Source organism: Alexandromys fortis, unplaced genomic scaffold, assembly GCF_014885135.2.
Source record: "Alexandromys fortis isolate MF-2015 unplaced genomic scaffold, M_Fortis_MF-2015_v1.1 scaffold_5, whole genome shotgun sequence".
Taxonomy (NCBI): domain Eukaryota; kingdom Metazoa; phylum Chordata; class Mammalia; order Rodentia; family Cricetidae; genus Alexandromys; species Alexandromys fortis.
The window spans coordinates 6,618,957-6,640,060 of NW_026067924.1; the positions used below are offsets into that span (position 1 = coordinate 6,618,957).

At 45.5% G+C, this 21,104-nt stretch overlaps 1 protein-coding gene across 2 annotated transcripts in view; it reads right to left on the minus strand.

The window, feature by feature from the left end:
* The window catches only part of Cdyl (chromodomain Y like), a 131,190-nt gene that overhangs the window by 50,811 nt on the left and 59,275 nt on the right, over nucleotides 1-21,104 (minus strand). Inside the window, exon 2 of one of the 2 annotated variants that reach the window (XM_050142366.1) lies at nucleotides 10,626-11,292. The exons of the other annotated variant lie outside the window; for it this stretch is intronic. Within the exon in view, the coding sequence (XP_049998323.1) occupies nucleotides 10,626-11,292 (667 nt within the window). The remainder of the gene's footprint in view (nucleotides 1-10,625; nucleotides 11,293-21,104) is intronic. 2 annotated transcript variants of the gene reach the window in all.

Genomic DNA, 21,104 nt, shown 5'->3' on the forward strand with positions numbered 1-21,104 from the left:
AATAAAAACACACTGAAGGCGAGCCATAAAAGACACTCCATTCATGTTCATATATGTGAGAACCCTCCTCTCACCTTCATACATGTGAGGCTCCTGCTATGTGGCAGGGAGTAGAACAAGCAAGCCTGGTTTTTCCTGTTAGGAAGTCCCTGGCACACTGGGGCTGGCTGGACGAGGATTATATTAACTTCATTTAAAAGACATATACACATATGGGAGGGGAGCCTCGGCTGCAATCCCAGCACACTGCAGGCAAAGGCAGAAGGGCAACGAGTTCAATCAAGGACAGACAGACTGAGCTATTTATTAGTAACTCTGTGCTTTCCCTACCCCAATAAGATACTCCCCAAAATTTAAGGCAAGTTGTGGGTGACCTGTGGCAAACAGAACCCCCACATGAATGGCCTGGCCCCCAAGGTTATCTATGGATAGTGACATCTTAGGGTTGAGGGCTTGGATGAGAGTGGGTCTCTAAGAGGAGTCTGGAAAAAGTAAAATGGATGGGAAACGGTCTTGGCAAGTCTGTTGTTATAGAACTGGCTACTGCAGCAAAAGGCATATGAATCCCAGGAAGAAGACCAGTAGATCAAGGTCAAGCCAAGGGCTGAGGTGTAAGAACTCTGGTATGTAGCAGTGATATCAAGAACAGAGGGTTCCTGCAAACTGAGTCAGAGGAGGGGGCTTTTATGCTGGTCAGGACAAAAGTGGTTTTACTCATGCCAGCGTGTGCCTGGTTTATATTGATACCAAAGACATCAAGCACCTTCCGCATGTGCTTGGCACCAAAGTCCTTACACATAAGACCTTACACACCACTCTTGAGGGTTTACTTCTGCTGTGCTGTATAGAAAGCAGACCAAAGTTAGTTAACTCTGGTTGGTTAGTTAGTTAACTAACCATTGGGCCAGTTAAACCTTAAAATGGTCACTGTCAGGATAAGCTGTATTGCTACAGAAAAGACCTAGAAGATGCATAAATCCATCAACACTTAAGGCTATGGGAATGGGAAAACAACAGAGTAAACAGTTAACAGTTTGAGATTCTCCTACATTGGTTACTCCAGTTGTTTACACATAATAGGTGCCCAGCAGATATTTCTGTGTGCCTGAATAAGCTGTTGGAGGAATTTTATCACTACTGCTTCTGTCGTTACTGCTGGTCTCCTGAGAAGGTGGGTGGGGAATGATTTATCAGGTGGCTGGAGAAATCACAAGGCAGTGAGAGGCAGGGTGAGGTTCATGCTCCTAGGCACCTGCCTGTCAGTGCCAGTGAGTCACACTGCCTTCTGCAGCACACCTAGGTGGCAGCTTGGCTTGCTGGGTCATATGTAGACCCCACTAGAGTTGTTCACCAGCAGAACTTCGCTTCCACAATGAGTTTCAGCCCTTGGGCTCTTGATGTTAGGAAAGGCTGTAATCCGTGGGTGTGCTCTGGCTTTTCCTTCTCGTTATCCCTCGATGCTTTCTTTCGCTTTTCTCTTGCGCCGGCTTCTGTCCCTTTCTCATCTTCTTCCCAACTGAAGACACACCTGTTGTGATTTGTGAGCTTGCATCTAGTGTCCTAATGCTAATCCTCATGAACATTCTCTCACACTTTGCTGTCCGCCCCCAAATTTCCTAATCTCCTACCTGCTCCTCTCCTGGCCCTCTGGGGCAGCGTACACCTCCCACAGTGCTCCAAGGGTGCCACTTCCTGGCCAAAGCCTGAGTTGTGGTTCCTGTGCCCTCCTCATGACTGTTGGCTTCAGCCATTTTTGGTCTTCTATTTCAACATTACTCAGAGTTTCAGGTTCTCATGTCACGGTCTTCTTTCTCATTCATCTCTGCCTGTCACCTACGATGTGGCCTTTAAGGGGAGTCGAGCTCTTCTCCCACTGGTACCTCTGTGCATGGCGCACACGCAGCATGCTAGACTCCTGACAACAAGACCTGTGATCACTGCACCATAGGTGTTGTCTGCCCTCTCACTGAGGAGAAGCCCCAGGTTGTAAGACACCAATGCTACAGCTGGAAGTCACACTGTTTGTGTCTGAATTCCCTTCCAAGGCTCTGACATCCACCCTAAAGGTGACACTGTCTGTTTGTTTAAGAAATAAAACCCAGGTTTTAAGATGGAGGTCCTTTAACTATTCCCTGCTCCTGTCCCCATTAACAAGCTTTTTGTTTGCTCAGCCTCCTTGCTTCAAGTGTCAACCTGGAACTCTTCTCTCCATCCCTGGAAATACACCCACCATTGCTGGGTCTTCTGTGTCATTCTTCTGTCTGGGTGTTGTCTTGGCTGCTCTGCAGAGAGGGTCAGCAGCAAGATGCCGACTCTTCAGCATAGGTCCCATCATGGCCTGCATCCCCAGCCACAGCTGACATGCTTTACCACACTGTTGTTATGCTGTGCAGTTTTCAGCTGCATTACCAAACACAGCGTTAGCTCTGTGTTACACGTTACTAAAGGCACAGTCCAGTAGTGTTATATGAAGTCACATGGTTCTACATAGTGCCTTGGACTCTTCCTGTCACAAAAGAGAAGCTCTGTCCCCAGTGCATAGTAAGGTCCTGTTCGTCCCACACCACACACAGCCTTGGAGGCCCCCTTTGACTCTCTGCGCCTGAGTTTACCCTTCAATTTCTCTAGGAAATACCCTTTAGAAACTGGCTTATTTCACTCAGCATAGTGTCCTCAAGGCTCATCCACATCACAGCGTGTGTCCGTTTCCTTTCTTGTAAAGCCGAGTGCCTCACTGTTAGAGCCCTGCCTTGCTTCTCCTTTGATCTTCCATAGTTCCTTGAGTTGTTTCTGCCTTCCAGCTGTTGCAGATGTCACTGCTGAATACAGGTTTCTAGAAATATTTCTGTATTCTTTTGGATAAATAACTCTCTGCTAGTTTCCTTATCAGCCATGCCATCCTAGGGGCTCCCATTTCTCTACATCCTTACCAACTCTTTATCTTTTACCTCTCTAGCTATTTCTCCTGCCCTGGCTTGTGAGCTGTCCCACCACCCATTGCTAAAGTCCTTAAGACACCGCATGTTCTGGCATCCATACGCAGAAAGTGAACGTTGAGTGCCCTGGACCTTTGCTGCAGTAGCCAGTTCTATTACAACAGACTTTCCAAGATCGTTTCCCATCGATTTTATTTTTTCCAGACTCCTCTTGGTCTCATCCAAGCCCTCAACCCTAAGATGTCGCTATCCATAGATAACCTTGGGGGTTTACTTTCTAACCTCTGCCCTCCAGGGAACCCTGGCACATATTTAAATGCCCTTTATTTATGATTAAGGCCAGCATACCCAAGGTCATATACGGAAGGAAGTAAAGGCAGAGTATATCCTCCACAGATGGGACAAGAACAGCCAATACGGACTCAAAGATAGTGAATAAATGGACAGAGCCTGGTCTACCAGGAACAGAGTCCAGAGCACAGCTATATTGGGAGGACCGAGCTGTGTGAGTCAGCTGGCTAAACACCGAAATATGACATAACTTGAAAGTATGTCAAATGATTAATTTTTAACCTCATGATGATCTCGCCCCTTGAAAATGCCATATTTAAATGTACTTGTTGATTGTGACTATGTCAAGACTTCACTGCTACAGTTCAGGTCTGTCCTGTTTCTAGCTCCAGACTCCCTTGGAAACCACCCTAGTCCCCTGCTAGGTCAGACAATTTAGGTGAAGTTAGTTGTCCCCTTGGAGCTCTGGAAGAAGAAAAGTTTTTCTTGGCTTGTCTACTGTGAGGTCAGGGCACCAACCACTGTGGCTCCTTCCTCTTGAGAGGGCAGGGCTTGTCTGAATGAGGTAAACAGAGCCCAGAGGCCAGCAGAGGCCTAGTAGCTCCTCTGACCTGTGTCCAGCTGTGGCAGATCTGACTACATGGCTAACACATGTCATCTTTATTGGCTTGTTTCGAGAAGTTTCACTTATTTGAGACAGGCGGGGGACCAAAGTCTTGACTAATATAATATCTACTGGTAGCATAAATTAGGCTTATTAGAATCTTGCCTGTCACTCTCTTGACAGAACAGAGAGTGGAAGTTTCTTGCCAACTCCGGGGAGTCTCTTAATCAGGTCACCTTCTTGTTCACACCCAGTCTCGCCTATAACAGGAAGATAATCTGAGCTAGGAAGCACAGTGCTGGGGGTCGTAAGCAGAGCAACAGCAACAGAACAGCATGTTGGACAGCTGGGGGTACAGTCACCCCAAACTTGAGACAGGATGCCATCGGAGGACGGCTGCGACAAGACTCAAGCCTCCGAAGGCAGGCAAAAATGAGAAGACACAAGGTTCAAATGGGATTGAGGACAGGTGTTGAGTCCTCATGTTCCAGGAGCAAATAATAAAACATCAAGAAAGTACCACAGACAGGGGAAGTTAACTTGAAAACACACCCTGTCTACTTTCCCGTGCCATCCAAAATTCAAAAGGGAAAGTATATAGTTATGTTTTTATATCCGATTCAAAGAAATCCAAACTTCCTTTAAATTACATTTTGTGAACCTTTAAACTAAGACCCTTTGGTCTTATTTGGTATATTCAAAACCGGGAAGGAACTATTTCATTGGTGCAAATGAATCTGAGGGTTTTCTGCCCTGTAAGGAAGGGGCCATATTCTGCCATGGAAGGGCCCGTCCACAAGAGGGTAGCAAGGACCATGAACAAGCCTGACCTCTGCACAGCAGGACAGCTCAGGTGCACAGAAGAGACAGTGTGGCTCCTGAGGAAGGGAAGAGGCACGTGCCTGAAGCCACCAACTTCCTGTTTTCCAACAGTGATGGATATAAGGCGAAGAACAAATAAAAACACCCAGATAGTCAGTTCTCCCGTTTTAAACTTCAAACTGCGAGATGCTGTTTTCTGCTTCCCCTGGCAAACACTGTGAAGTGGCTTAAAGTATTCCTTAAGAACAGGTAAACGACCTGGGCCTGTAGTGCATGCCAAACCCACATGTTCTGTCTGGCCAGGCAGTGGGGGCGCAGGCCTTTAATTCCAGCACTTGGGAGGCAGAGGCAGGTGGATCTCTGTGAGTTCGAGGTCAGCCTGATCTACAAGAGCTAGTTCCAGGACAGGCCTCCACAGCTACAAGTGAAACTGTTTTGAAAAACAAACAAACAAAAAAAAAAAATCAAAACAAACAAAAAACCCAGGTAAACAAGTAGTCACAATCTTGACAGCTTTTTCACGGCATTTTTGCAACATCAAATTCCTCAATCAATTATGGCCCCAGTTTATAAGAGCAAGTCGCCAACTCACAGACAGCTGAAGAAATGTGCCCGCACACACGTGTACCTAACTGGCAGGAGAATAAGACAAGGCAAGAGGTGAACTGGGCAATCTGGGTAAAGAGTGTATGTGCGGGCATTTCCTATACTGGTCTAGCACCTTCCACCACCATGACCTCCAATCTATATAAAGTTGAACACTTCAGCAGGGACACTTGGAGTAGTAACACAGGCAGTTGTTTGAGACACACTAATAATGCTTACGGTGAACAGTTCCGTGACTCAGCAGTGAAGAGCACTGAGAGAACCCAGGTTTGACTCACAGTACCCACGGGGAAGCTCGCAACTCTGTAAATTTCCAGTTTCAGGAAAAAAAAAAAAAAAAGTTCCTCCTTTGGCCTTCGAGGGCACCAGGCACAGACGTGGTACACAGACACCAGTGCAGGCAAATACCCATACACACAAACATAATAAACTAAAAATGGAAAAAGTTCACATCCGGTCAGTTTCTAGACTGGCAAGAGGAGGACTGAAGTTGTGTCACTGGGAAAGCACGCCCCATCTAAGCACCCCTGAAGACACCAGAAGACACTCAAGATCCAGGAGGGAGGAACACTTGCACAGTCTGCTTCCCGAGCAGGAGGAAGTGGTGGGCAGCCAGGCCTTGCATGCCACCTGGGCTGGGCAGGATCTTTCCCAAGTGCCTGAAAGGCATCAGAATACGGCCGTGCGTCTGTGAACCCGTGCAGGGTATTCCTACCGTGCTCTGCGCCCAAACCAGCCTAACCACAGCAGCGCCACTCTGCACACACATCTATCTCCTCACACCTTCGCCACCACCCCTAGAAGCTCATCTTTCCTGTGTCACCTTTTCCACAATTTACTGTCCTTTGTTAAAACAGCACATACCTTACACCTAATTCTTTCTCGGGCTTCTTCCTTGTTTCTGTGGCATGTGCATAAGATTGGTTAAATGGTCTATATGCCTTTCCTTCAGTTCACTTGTCTCAGGCTCAACTGAAGAGTCTAGGAGCATAGGGAAACATAACTACTTCAGGGAAGAAGAATGGGATTTCCAAGGGAGCTTAAATACTCCAATCAAACTATACAACATGTTTTGGGAAGACCTGGCTAAATATACCTATCCAAATAAGTATGAAGAAATGAGAACACACACACACACACACACACATATGCATGCATGCACACACATATGCATGCATGCATGCATACATACATACACACACAATGCCTAGGAATGTTAGTGTGTGTTCTTGGCTTACTGTAAAGAAATCCAAACTAGATGAAATAGTGATACAGTATATGCTTTTCAAGAAACAGCCCTCCATTCATGTTCAAGGATTTTCACTCCTCCAAGTAGGAAATGATATTACCCTCTCTGTCTGTGTATGTACACATGCATGGCAAGGACCAAGCCCAGTCAGTGGCTTGCTCAAGTAAGGCAAATGCTCTGCCTGTGAGATATATCCAAGCACCCTCTTTCTAAAGAGTCTTAGCTACAACATAACTGATTGGCAAATACGTGCATGTTTCTAAGTTTTAAAGCAAAGTGATTGTATTTGCATACTTTGAAGACTTCTCGGGGATAACTAACTTTTTATCTAGAATTGGTTTTAGAATTTGAAAGCACACTAAACTCCTCACAAGGAACAAAGGGCCCCATCTGCTACTGAGCATCACATGTCCTGCTGGAGGGCGTCAGTTATGAGGTTTGGGAGCTCATACTGGGAGGTTTAAGTACTTGCAAATGTTTGCTCACTGGGTTCTAAGTTCTGCAACCTGTCTCCGTGTTAAGTAGCTGTTTTTGTGAGGAGGAAGCGAGAGGAAGCATCGGGACATACAAGGTACACAGAAGGCTCTAATAGATGCCCACTGGTGAACACACGCACGCACACGCACGTGCTTGTGTGATGTGTGTTGGGGGACACATGGCCATGTGTGTGGAGGTCAGAGGACAATCTTGTATGTTGGTCCAGGCCTTCCATGTTGTCTGAGACAGGGTCTCTGTTGTCTGCTTGCTGCCCACTGCCCATGTAGGGTTGGCTGGCCCACAGACACTGTAGGTCCTTGGGTGTCATGCACTTGCACTATAGTGCCTGGCTTTTATGTGGGTTCTGGGGATTCAAAAGCAGGTTCGCACACTTGCGTGACAGGCATTTTAACCTACAAAACTCTTTTTAACCAATAAACTACCTCCCCAGTCCTCAACCTCATTTTACGAGGAAGGCTTTCACTGATGCTTGTTTTTCCCTCCCCAGCATTGAGATTTAAGGCAGGTGGGTGCTGGAATATAGTATCAGGTCTTCACACATGTCAGTAAGCAGATACTGAGTCATTGGGAAAGTAACCAGCTTTCTGTTCAAAACATTAACGATGTGTTCAAGGGATGTATTTACCACCGAAAACAGCTTACAGTACAGGAATCAGAAGGGAGGCTTTGGGCCATTTTAATGCACAAATACTTGTATAGATAACCATATGCACATTTGGTTTGTAACTATTTTAAATGGAAAACAAGGACTTAGAAGGTAGATTTATAGCTTCTCATTAATGTAGGTAAGGTGTTTACCTACTCCTCCACTAAGAGGTCAGAGATCATTCCTTGCTCTAATTACCTAGTGAATTAATTTTATGAAAGAAATAATTGCTTTTAAAAACTGTTGTAACTTTTTCTCTGCTCACAAATTCAAATGCGTGATTGTTCCATCATTCCACAAGTAGGAAATATGAGACAATATTGTCAGGAGACTAATCCCCCCTCCCCACCAAAAAAAAAAAAATCAAACCAGAAATAGACCCTATCATTGTTAGCATATGGAGCTGGCTATTATTCAAGTCAAAGCCAACCACTGTCTCAGGAGAGTGACTGGAAGGCCTTCGCTTGCACTCATCTCCCCGAGGGTATGGATTCACAGCCTGGTTAGCTTTCCTCTTACTTTCAGGCAAGTGTTATGATTCCATATTAACAGCTCCTCTTTAGTCCCTTAGGGCTAAAGACACAGGGGCCATGCAGTCAGAATACCAGCACCCAGCAGTAATGCTTGGTACCACAAGGAAACGTGTACCTGAAAAGAAGGGGCATTGAGCAGGGTATAGTGGAACATGTCCATAATCCTGAGAGGCTGAGGCAGGAGGATTGCTGTGAACTTGAGGCTAGCCTGGGCTACATAATAAGTTCAGGGGCATGGAGTGCTACAGAGTAAAACCAGAAAGACTAAAATGAAAGGAGGTGCTCAAGTGAAAGTGTGTGTAAACAGTTGATTGACTGGAGAGCTGGAGGGTGACTCTGTGGGTAAAAGCACTTGCTGCTCTTCCAGAGGACCATGCGATTCCCAGCACCCACATTGGGTGGCTTACAACTATGTGATTCCAGATCCATGGGTTCAGACACCCTTTCTAGCCTGTGTGGGCCCCTGTATGCATATGATAGCCATATAGAAAAGCAGACAAACACATATATAAAATAGCAATAAATTGGATTTTTAAGAAAAGAATTTTTGTAGGGACCAGCAAACTTTACGGCACATGGCCCTATGGGGACTCAGCTCTGTTCCTATAGCAGACACAACCATGGACAGTCCATACATAGATGAACACAACTGTGTCCCGGTCAGACTTTACGTACAGACATCCATCACTCTTACGTTTTCACGTGTTTTGGTTTCTATGTCATAGGAAAAGTGAAGCCCACTCCTAGCTTGCATGCCATATACAACCACGAGGTGAGTGGGGTCGGCCTCAAAGGCTGTCACTTTGCCAGCCATTGTCCTAGTCCTTGTCCAGAACTGAGCACAATGCCTGGCCTGAAGTCATCAGTACACAACAGATGCCCCCTGACTAGTAGAGACACTGGGGATAATACAGGAGATGACCTGAGACATTTGTTTTGATTACTTCTGTGTCTACAGCTCTTTCTATGAACCTTCACTTTCTCTGGATCTGAATTCCCTACATGGGAAACAGAGCTCAGAAGCAGGTAATTAATAATCTCCTCCACCACTAAATGTCTATGATTTTCCTGGCTATGGAACGTCATCATAATCATAAATGAGCACTCATCCCATATGAGTTTGATTTGCAGCCAGGAGAGCAGGACCTCGGGTCTAATATGTATCTGGAAGATGTTGGCAAGACAACAAATTTTAGTTAATAGCCTGCTGAGGTACCATACAAGGGCTAAAACCAAGAGGAAAACTTGCTGCATACACCATGACAGGATCGACAGCAATGCTCATGAGATGCTTACCTGAGGAGCTAAGCAGCTGCCCCCCTCCCCCTCGCCCCCAGCAATCCCACACCAGTGTGATATATTAGTCTACGAGACGGGAGTTGGGTGCACACACAGCGACCACTGTAAGAAGGCTAAAAGGGGCCCAGGAGTAGAGCCTGCAATTCAAGTGGCGTTCAGGAGGCAGATGAATAAGACAGGCCAGGGTGTGCTGTCATGGTGGAACAGTGGTCCAGGGGCATTCAGAAGTGTTCTTGCTACTTGGTGAGAAGACTCACTAGCTTGGTCTGAGGGTACCACTCTATCCAGTTATGTGAGATGGACAGGTGCCAAGAGGCAAGAGGCAAGAGAGCTATGAACAGCTTCGGCAGAGTGTGACTGGGACTTGATACTTCAGCGCCTGCAAGGCACGCCTGAGGCTCTGGGCTTCATTAGCAGTCCCTTATACACGATCGACTCTGAGAAAGTTGGGGCAAGAAGAAGACAGGATTAAGACTTTAAAGACCAGAATGGCCAGTGGGGTCAAAACCAGGCAGCCATTAAGGTGTGGATTAGCGAGGGGCAGGAGCCCCTGGAAGGCTGACTTAGGAAAACGGGAAGGTCATGGCTGCGTGGAAGCAAGGAGATAGAGGCTAACAGACTGGTACTGTGCAGAGAGAGCTCCCCTTCCAAACAAAATGTGATAGGATCTGACCAGATGTACATCAAGAAAGGGGCCAAACTCCTGAAGACACCCTCACTGGAAGCATTTCTGGTGATTCACATGGGCAAACAGAGAGCATGCTGGTCCCATGAGAGACCACAGGCAGATCCCTTAACAGAGCTGTGTGTAAGAGATGTAGGAAGGCGGGTGGCTTCATAAAGTTGGCTACAAAAGCAAAAGAAAACAAAAAGCAAAACCAAGCGTAGGCAGTTTAGGGGGAGACCCTGCACACATCTGTGGTGACAAAGGGAGAGCTGGTGCTGATTTGAGATGAGGGCCAAAGGCTTTGAGGAAAGAAAGAAGTCGTCATGATCTCCCAAAGGCCTGGGAAACAGCTGTGTGAATGTGCCTCCCCTCCCCAGAGAATGAGAGATGAACTCTTCTAGAGAAGGACACATGCTCTCTAGGTCACTGCCCAGCATGTGAGCACAGCCTATCACAGCCCACCTAGACACTCACCTTTTCCATTAACAGCTAAGCCTGTGGCCATGGCAGCAGTCACGGGGCCAGAAACCTGAGGCACTAGTGGATGTATTCGGGGTCGGCTCCCCATCCTGGCTCGTTCTGCACCAGGACCCAACAAAGCTCCAATGGGCTTCTCTGCAGTCACCTCTGGTGCTACGGTGTCCTCGGGACCCTGCTCCACAGGGTCCAGCTTCTCAGGGCTCTCTCCCTGAAAGCCGTCCACCGAGGTCCTGCCCTTCACAGGGCTCTTAGGCACGAGAATCTTGATCCCTGACTTGGCAAGGTCCATGTTCTTGCGATTTGCAAGAGACGGGGCTGTGTTTTTCCTGAACTTCTGGCTGGTGGCCAACAGCTGGCTGTTTTTGGACTCATGATCTTTGCCTACCACAAGTGCTTTGGGGGTGGTCTTGGAGAGGTTGCTGTGGGTGGACCTGGAGATCTGCTTCCGGGCGTTGCTGGGGGAGGCTCTGTTGGCACGGGCCAAGCTCCCCTCCTTCTGTCTCTCGCTGTGGCGCCGGTTGAAGTCAAGGATGTACTCCTCACAGTTCACCAGGTGCTGCTCCGGCTCCCACGTGTCGTCCTCACTGTCGTAGCCTTTCCAACGCACCAGATACTCTGTCTTTCCTTTCTTGTTTTTCCTTTTGTCAACAATCCTTTCCACCTATATATGAGAGAAAGGTTAAAAGACAATCTTCATTACTCGAGAAAGCCACAAGCTTAACAAGACAATATTCACCATCACGAGCATGAGCACTCCAAACACCACGATCACAGGCCGTAACGTCCTCCCTTTCCTGCCCCAATCAGTACAAAACACAAAGGCAACAACAGAATGTCAATGTCCCTGCCATGAGCTCACACTACACTTGTATTTTATACTCAAAATGTAGGAATACGATACACAAATCAAAATGTTATGTGGCGCCCCATTAACATGTGAATTTTCTATGATGTTAATACCAGTTAAATAATTTTTCTGAAAAACCACACATACAATACTAAAACAGAACTGATATAGCTTTCCAAAATTTGGGGCTAAGGCAGGGTTGTTGTTGGCATTTCAAGGCCAGCCAGGGCTGCACAGAAGAACCCTGTCTTAAAATACCAGTTATGTTTTAACCACAAGAACTACTGGTAATTTCAGAAATGTATCTTTATTAAGTATAAACTGGAAATAAACTAGTAACTATAAAACCAAAAATATATCCGCAGATGTGCACGAGGTAGCTAGTTTCTTTATGAGTCAAGGAGGCCTTTGCGCTGGATCTAACGGGGCCACCTGCAGTCACTGCTGGCCATCCTTAGGTGGGCAGCAGCAAGCAGTGAGCTATGAACAACAAGGGCTTTCTGTGGCATGCAGCTGACTCAACCAAAGCAACAGGAGTCTGGGAAATGTGACTTTAAGGTGCTCAATGACAACCAACGAGGCCCTTTCTCTTGATGAAATGCTCTAGAATAGTAAGGCGATTTTCTCTCAATCTTGGTTTTAATTTTTATGCTAACATCTTTAAAAGAAGGTGATGTTGATCATTTAGTGATGACTGATACGTTGTGCACCAAATTTACACACAGCCCTTGTTTTGTATGCATCTAGTATTGTAATGTACTCTGTGACCGTGACATCCTGAGTGTAAAAGGCAGACTTACAATTCAGAAGAAGGAAAATATTTGACATTAATGCCCACATGTTATTGCAGAAATACCCATAATCTGTTGTGACATCCATACATAATGTAAAAGCCACTAGACTGGCTCCAAGGTGGTCAGGTGTGATTTCATGCCATGCCTGGCAGGCAAAAGCTCTTATCAGCTAACAGTTCTTTAATTAAGGCCACGAAGGTCTAAGCTCATCAAGTCTCCAAACATGAGTGTGTTTCTTTCAAAGTTACAGGTTAGAAGAGCCAGTGCACACCAAGTTCTCTAACACTCCAAATTAGACCGCAACCAAACGTACAAGTGGAAATAGCCCTAAAAGATATTCATTTTAAAAAAGATACGTCCTCCAACATATCAATAAGACACAGAATTAAAGCCCCTTAGCTGTAGAAAAGCCACAATTTAAACATTCATTATTGCTTCTACGTGAGGAGGATTAGGAACAGAAAGACTTGTCTGCATGGGAGGAAGATTTCACACCAACAGATCTCGTGAGTAAAGAATTGCTGTCAGGAAGGCATGAGCTGGTCCACATAGACAGTAACACAGAAAGGAGGGCGCACATATGCAAGCCTTGCAGTGCAAGTAAAAGGTACATTTCTGGAAAATGCCACAAAAATCAATTTCATGGCAGCTGTGGTTTAAAAGTTTTAAAGGTGCATGGGAAAGAGATTGTGCCTTAAAGGGAAACTATGTTTTATGCTGTTTTGTCCCCCTAAATTCATTTCCGCCTCAGAAGTATGCACTCAACCAGAACACCCGCTTTTTCTCACTTCCATGTCCTTAAAGCCGAGGTGAGGACATGGGGCCACAGAATGGTCTTTCCCTCCTTTATTCTGAATGCTGGCTTTTCTCCTCTGGGACCGAGGACCCTGCCACCCCCCCCCCTTTTTTTTTTTTTGCGAAAAGAGAGGCAGTATGAGAACCAGTCTCAGCAGTTACCTGGATACATAGGTGGACTTCTCAAATGCTCAGGACTGAATTGTTCAGAGATGCCAAAAGAAGGTAATACTAAGCTAGTGGGCACTTTATGGGCACTGCTAAAGAACAGAAGTTTTAAGTTTCAGGGTTATATGCTCTCCCAACCACTCAACTCTTCTCAGGGGCAAAAAAGCAGAATCAAAATCAGTGATGTCTAAAAGAGCTAAAAACAGAGAGAGCCTTGTCATTTCCTGTGCTGTAGTTCTTTACCTTATTAGGTTATTTAAAATATAAAATCCATCGTGTTAGCCCACCATAATCTGTAGTTGCTAGCCCGTCAGATTGTGGGGGAGCAATTCAACACTCAGGTCAGACGTGGTGGACTCAGCATGCAAATTGACGCAACATAGTGACTAGGAGACAACCTGGGGTTGGAGAGGTGGAGTTACAAGGACACTTTATAGACTGCACACAAATACAAACTTCACACAATTGGAGACCTGAGTGTGTTCCTGCCCGCACTAGGGGACATTGTCTCCTTTGACAGAGAAAACTGTTAGGCCTTGACTCTGTATCTAAGCAGCGGACACGAAATATCTGCAAAGAGCATCACTTGCATCAACAACGTGTTGAACAGTAAACCTGCAACTATTTCATGAGTCCTTTCACAGTGGCGAGGGAGAAAACGCACAGATGAGCACAGACCCTTCCTTCTTCTACATCCTAGGTAACTCTTAGGACGTGCCCTCCTCGTGGTATTGATAAAGGACGGCCCTAGTGACATGAGGTCAATGCCAAGAATTTCATACAAGGTAGTCTCTGTGGAAGGCGCTGACGTGCAGGTACACCCACAGAAAAGCTTTAAGATGATGAAAGCCACGACTCAGGGAAGGAAAAAGGCAGGGAAATCCCACCCAAATCACTTTCCTTAATAATGTCACCCAGAGTCACACATGAAATTCAAACCCTATGCTCTTATTTGTCTGTACAGTAAATCAACTCAAGTTCTTTGAGCTATGATTTTCTTCTCAAAGTAAAAAGCCAAAATGTGAGACAAGTAAAATCCAACCTTGTGGAATATCCCAGTCCCCTGCTGATGACTTGTAAAGTAGTGGAATTAATTGCCAAGCCACCTCTTTTGGACCGCAATCTGGAGTGCCCAAGTCCAGCAATGTAAACCGAGGTTCTCAGGGCCGCAGAAGACAGAATGGAACACTTAGCAGAAAGGCTCAGCAGGGATGTAAGCAAAGAAGCCAACTCCATTCCTGCTGCAGTTTAACAAAAAACAGCCCAAGGCATGCAAAATGCCACTGCCAGTTGCAAAGTCAGGACAGCAGAAATCCGACACATCAGATCACCGTCCACACCATCCCCGGAGCAGCACGTTTACCGGGAATATGAGAGGTCCCTTGGACCAGTATGAAGCCACAAACAGTGCCAAGTGGAGAGAATAGCATACTAAAACCCTGCTTATAGAAAAAGAGCTTTGGTAACCTAAAAGATGCAAAAGACAAAGACGACACAGCAGCCAATGAAAAAAGCTGCCATGACGGTGAAGAAGAAAAGTTGCCTCACGTTTTTGGGATAGTTTCTGTGTAACGGTCTGACACTTTCCGGCTTTATCCCAGCATGAATGCAACAAAGAAACCGTACTTCAAACTTGGAATCCTGACTTTGTAGGCTAGTGGGAACACAGCTGGACCCTGCTGTGATACACAGCTGCAGCGTCTGTCATCAGGGGAAACAGCTGGCTCTCTAAGGGGTGAGTGCTTCTAAGGTTCTATGTGAAACACATTTTTTGGTAATTCCAAATCCCAACAGGTTTACCGAGAGATAATCCCATCAGAAGGGGAGCATCTATATTAGAAAAACAGAGCGTTCCACAGCTGAAACGAGGAAGAATTTAAACACAACTATCTGAAGATACTACAAAGAGCCCCCCAAAGAAAGCAGGGGTCAGAGTCTTGGAGCAGAGAGGCATGCCACATCATGCTGTGGCTGACAGGACTTGGACAAATCTGGGTTGAAAGGAAAGCAAAAATCTAGGTAGGTGGCAGACAGGACCCATCACAGAAGGAAGAAGACCAACCAACTTATTAACCCCTTCAAACCCGAGGCACATTTCTGAGTAGTCCCAGGGCCCCTAAAACCAGCCAGCAACTCACCGACAGCCCTGGCTCATTACAGAGGAAGAAACTGTGACAATAATCCAAACAAAGATACATGGGTGACGTGTGTACGGTGCTGGGCAGGCCTAAGTTTGAAAATTTTCCTCCCTGTGGAGCCACACAGGACATACGCTTGCATAACCCTGAAGCAAAGAGCCACCATCTCAGGACCTGGATCTGTTGTACAGCTTATGTTTAGGATAAATGGTTCAGTTCAAATTAAGGAAGCATGTCCCTTTTTTTGAAGGGCCTGTCTGGAGGCAGTCCACTTCTCCGGCTGTCCACCTGACAGCCAGGTAGCACCAAACTTCTTCTGGGGTGACTAAATGCTATCTGCAAATGGAGGGTATTTCCAGGTCTCCACGGTCAGTTCTGTGTAGTGGGGCAGAAGCGAAGCCACTTGGCTGTTCTGCCAGTCTCTTCAACCCTGAAGCCCAGAGCCCCTTGGTCCTGACCTGGGCATTCATGAGTGGTCCCGACAATTCTACAAGCTGAAAGAAGGGTGGCTTTCATTTGCCACCTGTGGTTTTCTAAGCAGCAGAACTGTAAAGGCCAAATGCAAATGCAATGTGTTCCCAGAAGAGAACTGTGAGCATTCTTGCCTTTTGCCCAAGAGCAGAATAGCCATGTTCCATTTGTACTCAATGGATGGGGTGGCTATTCCTTCTTGTCAACTTGACAATATCTGGAATGAACTACAATCCAGAAATAGACGCCACACCTTTGATCCAAATCTTGATGCAAGAAGACACACCTTTAATCTGGGCTATACCTTTTGCTGGAAGACTATACAAGAACATGGAAGAAGGAAAGTTTTACTCTTTGCCTGCTTGCCAGAAAATCCATTCCTTCACTGGCACTGGACTCCAGTGTATACAGAAGAGTGGATGAGCTATCCAGCCTCATAGGACTGAGCAACTATTAGATTCTGGGACTATCCATTCACAGCTACTGCTAGCCATTGTTGGATTAGTTGGACTGCAGTCTGTTAAGTCATTCCAACAAATTCACATGCTTGTGGTTTCAGGGTGTTCAAAGTCGCCCCTATACTCAAAAGTCACACTTGGTTTAACAACTGTGCCCCTTAACATGTTTGCAGGTTTGGTCTCCTGCTAGAGGGAGGTGGTAACAACTGTACAAGGTGAACGCTAGCTGGTAGGATTAAGTCATTGAGAGTGTGTCCTTGAAGGGGACATTGGGAACCCCAGCCTGCTCTTATCTCTGCGTCCAGGATGCCTTGAGGTTAGCAGCTCCCTCCACGACCTGCTCCTACCATGATATGCTTGCCTGCCTTCACTGTAGGCGTGTGTTAGAGCAAAAAACTACTACTAATTCGTGTGGCAAACATGAAACCAAAATTTGTACTTTCAGCAGTGAAACGCCACATGACAGGATTGGGATGAACAAAGAATACGGACAAAGCTTGTGTGCGGCAGAGGCAAAAAAGGGGCACGAGTGAATTTTATGGGTGAAAACAGTCTCTGCGCCTAGCAGATGGTAGCTATACAAGTGCCTACACCTATTACACTCTATCCATCTAAGATCCATGCAGTTTCAGCTGTATCTGACATAATTACTACACAACAGAAGATCACCACATGGTCCTTGGTATGAGAAGAGTTTCTGGCCAACACATTTAAAATGGCTGTTGGGTGCACAACAGCCCATAGCTAAGCAACAGGGCTTCCCTCGAGGAAGCCAACATAATAGCTGTGAAGGCCCATGTGGTGGAGATGGAGACTCTGCTGATCCCAAAGCCAAAAGTGAACATGTGGAGATGCCGAGCAGGTAATTCACACTGCATGATTGTATGTTCCAAATCAGTAAGGCCAATGCTAGAAACTGAGTGTGGGACAAATTCTAAGCAATTTATAAAAGAAAGCAAAACACCAGTGAGCATGAATACCACTTAATCTCACCCAGTGTAAGGCTCACTAGGGTGTGTGGGAACATCTCTGTGAAGGCTGCCTGAGCTGCATGTTTCACAGAGCGCTGCAATCTTACAGTGAGCATGGAAGTCTGTAAGGCAGCCTTCTTGTGTGTGTGTGTGTGTGTGTAATTGTGTGCGTGCGAGCGTGTGCACGGGTGAGGGGGAACTCAGCTAAGGAAGTAACTGGAGGGGTGCACAGAGACTCAGACAGGTGGGGGAACAGTAGAGTGCGTGAGCAGGGGAGAGGACTAATTGGCTGTGCTACTGCATCCCGTGTCTGTGCTCGGACTGGCTCTTACAAGCACAGCACGACGCCCCGCATCTGTTACTTCCTTTGATAACAGAATTCTGTACTATCATATACACTCAGTTTACTCTTAAAGCGAGCCAGCAGGATTAAAACGGGAGTTGAATAGCCATATTTCCAATGGGTTAAATATTAAGTTAGCTTTCAAAACACAGAGAAAAAAAAAGGAGAAAAATTAGCATATTTCCATCCACCCGAAAACTGCACATCACAGTGCTGTAGTAATCACACTTCTCCCCCTGCCATGCAGATGCTCGATGCACAGCAGTAAAAAGACACTCGGAACATACATGAGAGGGGATGAGCACACGCTTCAATAAGATCAGGAATTCTCTATGAATAAAAAGATGAAATGGATCTTTCTTGCTAAAGTTCTCACAGTTGCTAGATTACATTTGAAAAAACAAACTCAAACTTGGGGCGTAAGAGTTGGCAGCAAGAGAGTTTACCCACTAAGCTATCTTGCCACCCCCATTCATTTTTTTTTCTTAAGAGATCTACCTAAATTAAGATGAATTTTAAAAAAATTAATGGCAATGCTGCTGAAAAGAAGTTGCCAATAAGCTACTATTCCATGGGGTTTCTGTTCTGGATACATGGAGAATGGCGCAAATACATGTACTTGCTGCTGTATGCTTGACAGAATACAACTAAATCAAATCCGTGTGTGTGCATGGTGTCCACAGGGTGACACAGAACTTCTCCACACAGTGTCAAGACTGTGAGACAAAGATGCAGACTCACTTCACAACTGTATTCCTCGTCAGATGCCTCCGAGCAGAATAAAGCATTTGCTATTTCTCACGGGCCACACAGACCCAACACGTTAAATGGGGAGCCCGGAGAAGTCATATAAAGACATTCCTGTTGTGAAACCGAATGGCTGGTACTATGCTGTACAGCCTGGCTTTATCAATGCCTAGAGACAAAGACGGAACTGTGGGGGCTAAAAATAGACAAGCAGGAATTCTGAGGCTGGGAATTTTCTGTTTAGATCTGTTTTCATAAGACCACAGAAAAGCTAGGAACTACAGTTTTTCTGAATTTTCTTAAATTTGTTAAACTCTTACCAAAATATTCACCTTTAAACCTCATGTTTTACAAGAGAAACATCCAGCCCCATAACGACTTGGACATCTGGGCAGACTTATGTGTTTGAACCAGATGCTAGCTGAGAGAGTCAGCTTTGAGGCGGATACCTGAGCCCCCACTTCCTGAACAGCAGAGTGTAAGCAGGTTCCCTGGGCCACAATAGGAAGTAGCTCCCAACTCCACCTCCTTGCCACGAGTGACTGTGCTCTATTAAACTGTGAGCCCAATAAATCTCCTCTAAATTGCTTCAGCCATGTATTTTACAGCAATTAAAAAAAAAACAACAAATAAACAAAAACCAGTCAAGACAATACTACAAATCTCCAAGCACACCCAAACTAAACCAAGTACAGAGTACACCAGGCAGAAGGCAGTTGCCTCACAAAAGAAATCTTTTGGCTCTCACCTGTTGGGTTTAATTAAAAATATTCTCATCAATTATAAGCTGCTACTTTGTTGTTAAAATCCCAATCTTCTGCTGACAGAAACAAGCACATCCATCAGAGGAATAAAACTCTCTCCCGTGTGAAATGTAGCGAGGTTGTTCTACAGTCCTCAAAACACAAGTGGACACTGCACAAACATAGAAGACCCAAAACCAACAAGGCCATTGAGACGAGAACAACTACTCCGGCAGAAATCAAATTTCCGCAACTTCTGCACAAATGTTTCAGACAATGGCAGGGAAGCAAAAACACCCCCCAGCATCAGCATCACAAGGCCGACTTCTGTGATGTTGCCTCTATTGGGCTCAAAGATCTGCTCTATGTACTCACTCAGTGGAAGACTCCATTTTCCCCCAAAACTCAGTAGAAAGCATTTGCCAACGTACTCCTCTGTATATACGTGAAGTCCTGCCCTTCCAGTTCTAATGTGGTCTGGTATTTTTAATTGTCCCCACTTGAGGCCCCTTGGTTTGGTGGGTGCCACTCTCTTGGTTTTCCCCTGTCACTCATTCCATCTTGCTCTCTTTAAATGTGTGAATTTGGTACAACCATTCTTCCGCTGTTCTCACCAGGTTTTGTTTTGTCGTGGTGGAGAGCAATGGCTTCCAGCTAACCAGGTGGCAGGGGAAGCAAGCAAGCAAGGTTAATGGCTGGCTCTCCACTGCACCTTTACAGAGCTTGGTGGTACCCAGGGGTGGAAGCTGCAGGTTAGTCAAACACAGTTCTACTGTAAGATAAAAACCATCTGAAGAACAGATTCTTCTTTAAAACGCACACCAAACAACAAATTAAACTACCGAGAAAAGCTAAGAGATCACAGATGAAATAAAAATGACAAAATATGCAATTGTGAGTATGAGATGACTGTGTGTGGGTGTGTGTAAGAGTCCATTTACTGTTCTAGTTGTGATACAAATTTTGTACTCATCTGAAAACGTAAGAGAAATCAAAGCAAGGTGAAATCTGGGTGATCCACTCTTTTGAATGAGGAGAAAGTATCAGTGAAGTCTGTGGGTCTGGAGTACTGGTGTGCAGGTGTGAGGGGGCCTGCCCATCAGCTGGCTCCAGGATGCTCTCCTTCCCCTTAAAGGCAAGCAGTGACATGGTCACTTTGATAGACAGGCATGAACTCCTTTCCGTTCCCAATGTTTAGCCCAACCTAGCAAGTTTTAGTTTGTATCTTCTCAACTGAATCCATGCTTTTACTTTCTATTATTATTTTCTGTTCTTATTTTTAGCATCCCTTTTTTCCTTTGGCTTTCCCAATGTTCTTTCTGTAATCTGCAATTCAAACACAAGGCTAACAATGATTTGGTTCTAGGTGTTCTCTTCATTTCCCTGTGAGTTCCTCAACAGCTCACAAAATAATGAGTTTAAATTTCCAAAATGCTTGATTAAGCATTCAGCTTCTAATCTAGGAACCACCAACCACAGCACATAGTATGATTTTAGTCTTTCTTGGTGTTTGCTGCTTTGTGACTTATTACAACGACAAATTAAGAATGCATGTCAGGCATGGTGCCATATACCTTTAATTCCAGCACTAAGGAGGAGGAGGAGGAGGAGGTGGTGTGTGTTTCTCCGTGAGTTCAAGGCCAGCCAGGGCTACAAAGTGAGATCCCATCTCAGGAAAGAGAAAATGAGGGATGGGGTGGAGGAGGAGGGAAGGAAAAGAAAAAGAGAGGGGAGGACTTCTTGAAAACCTACTCGTTCAAGCTATAGAATTGAACTTTTGACAAATTTGCTTGATGTATTTTGAAGCAATGCTGTCAGAGGCAAACAAATTTAAAAGTAACCTTATCTTCATGAAGAAGTGTGCTTATGCCCACTAAACAATGAGCACCTTTTGTTGTCTTTTCACCTTTAAAATTCTATTTTATGTTTCTGATACTCTGGCAATAATTATCGTGATTTTAAGTTTCTGCATTTATTTTGATGATTTCATTCTATTTA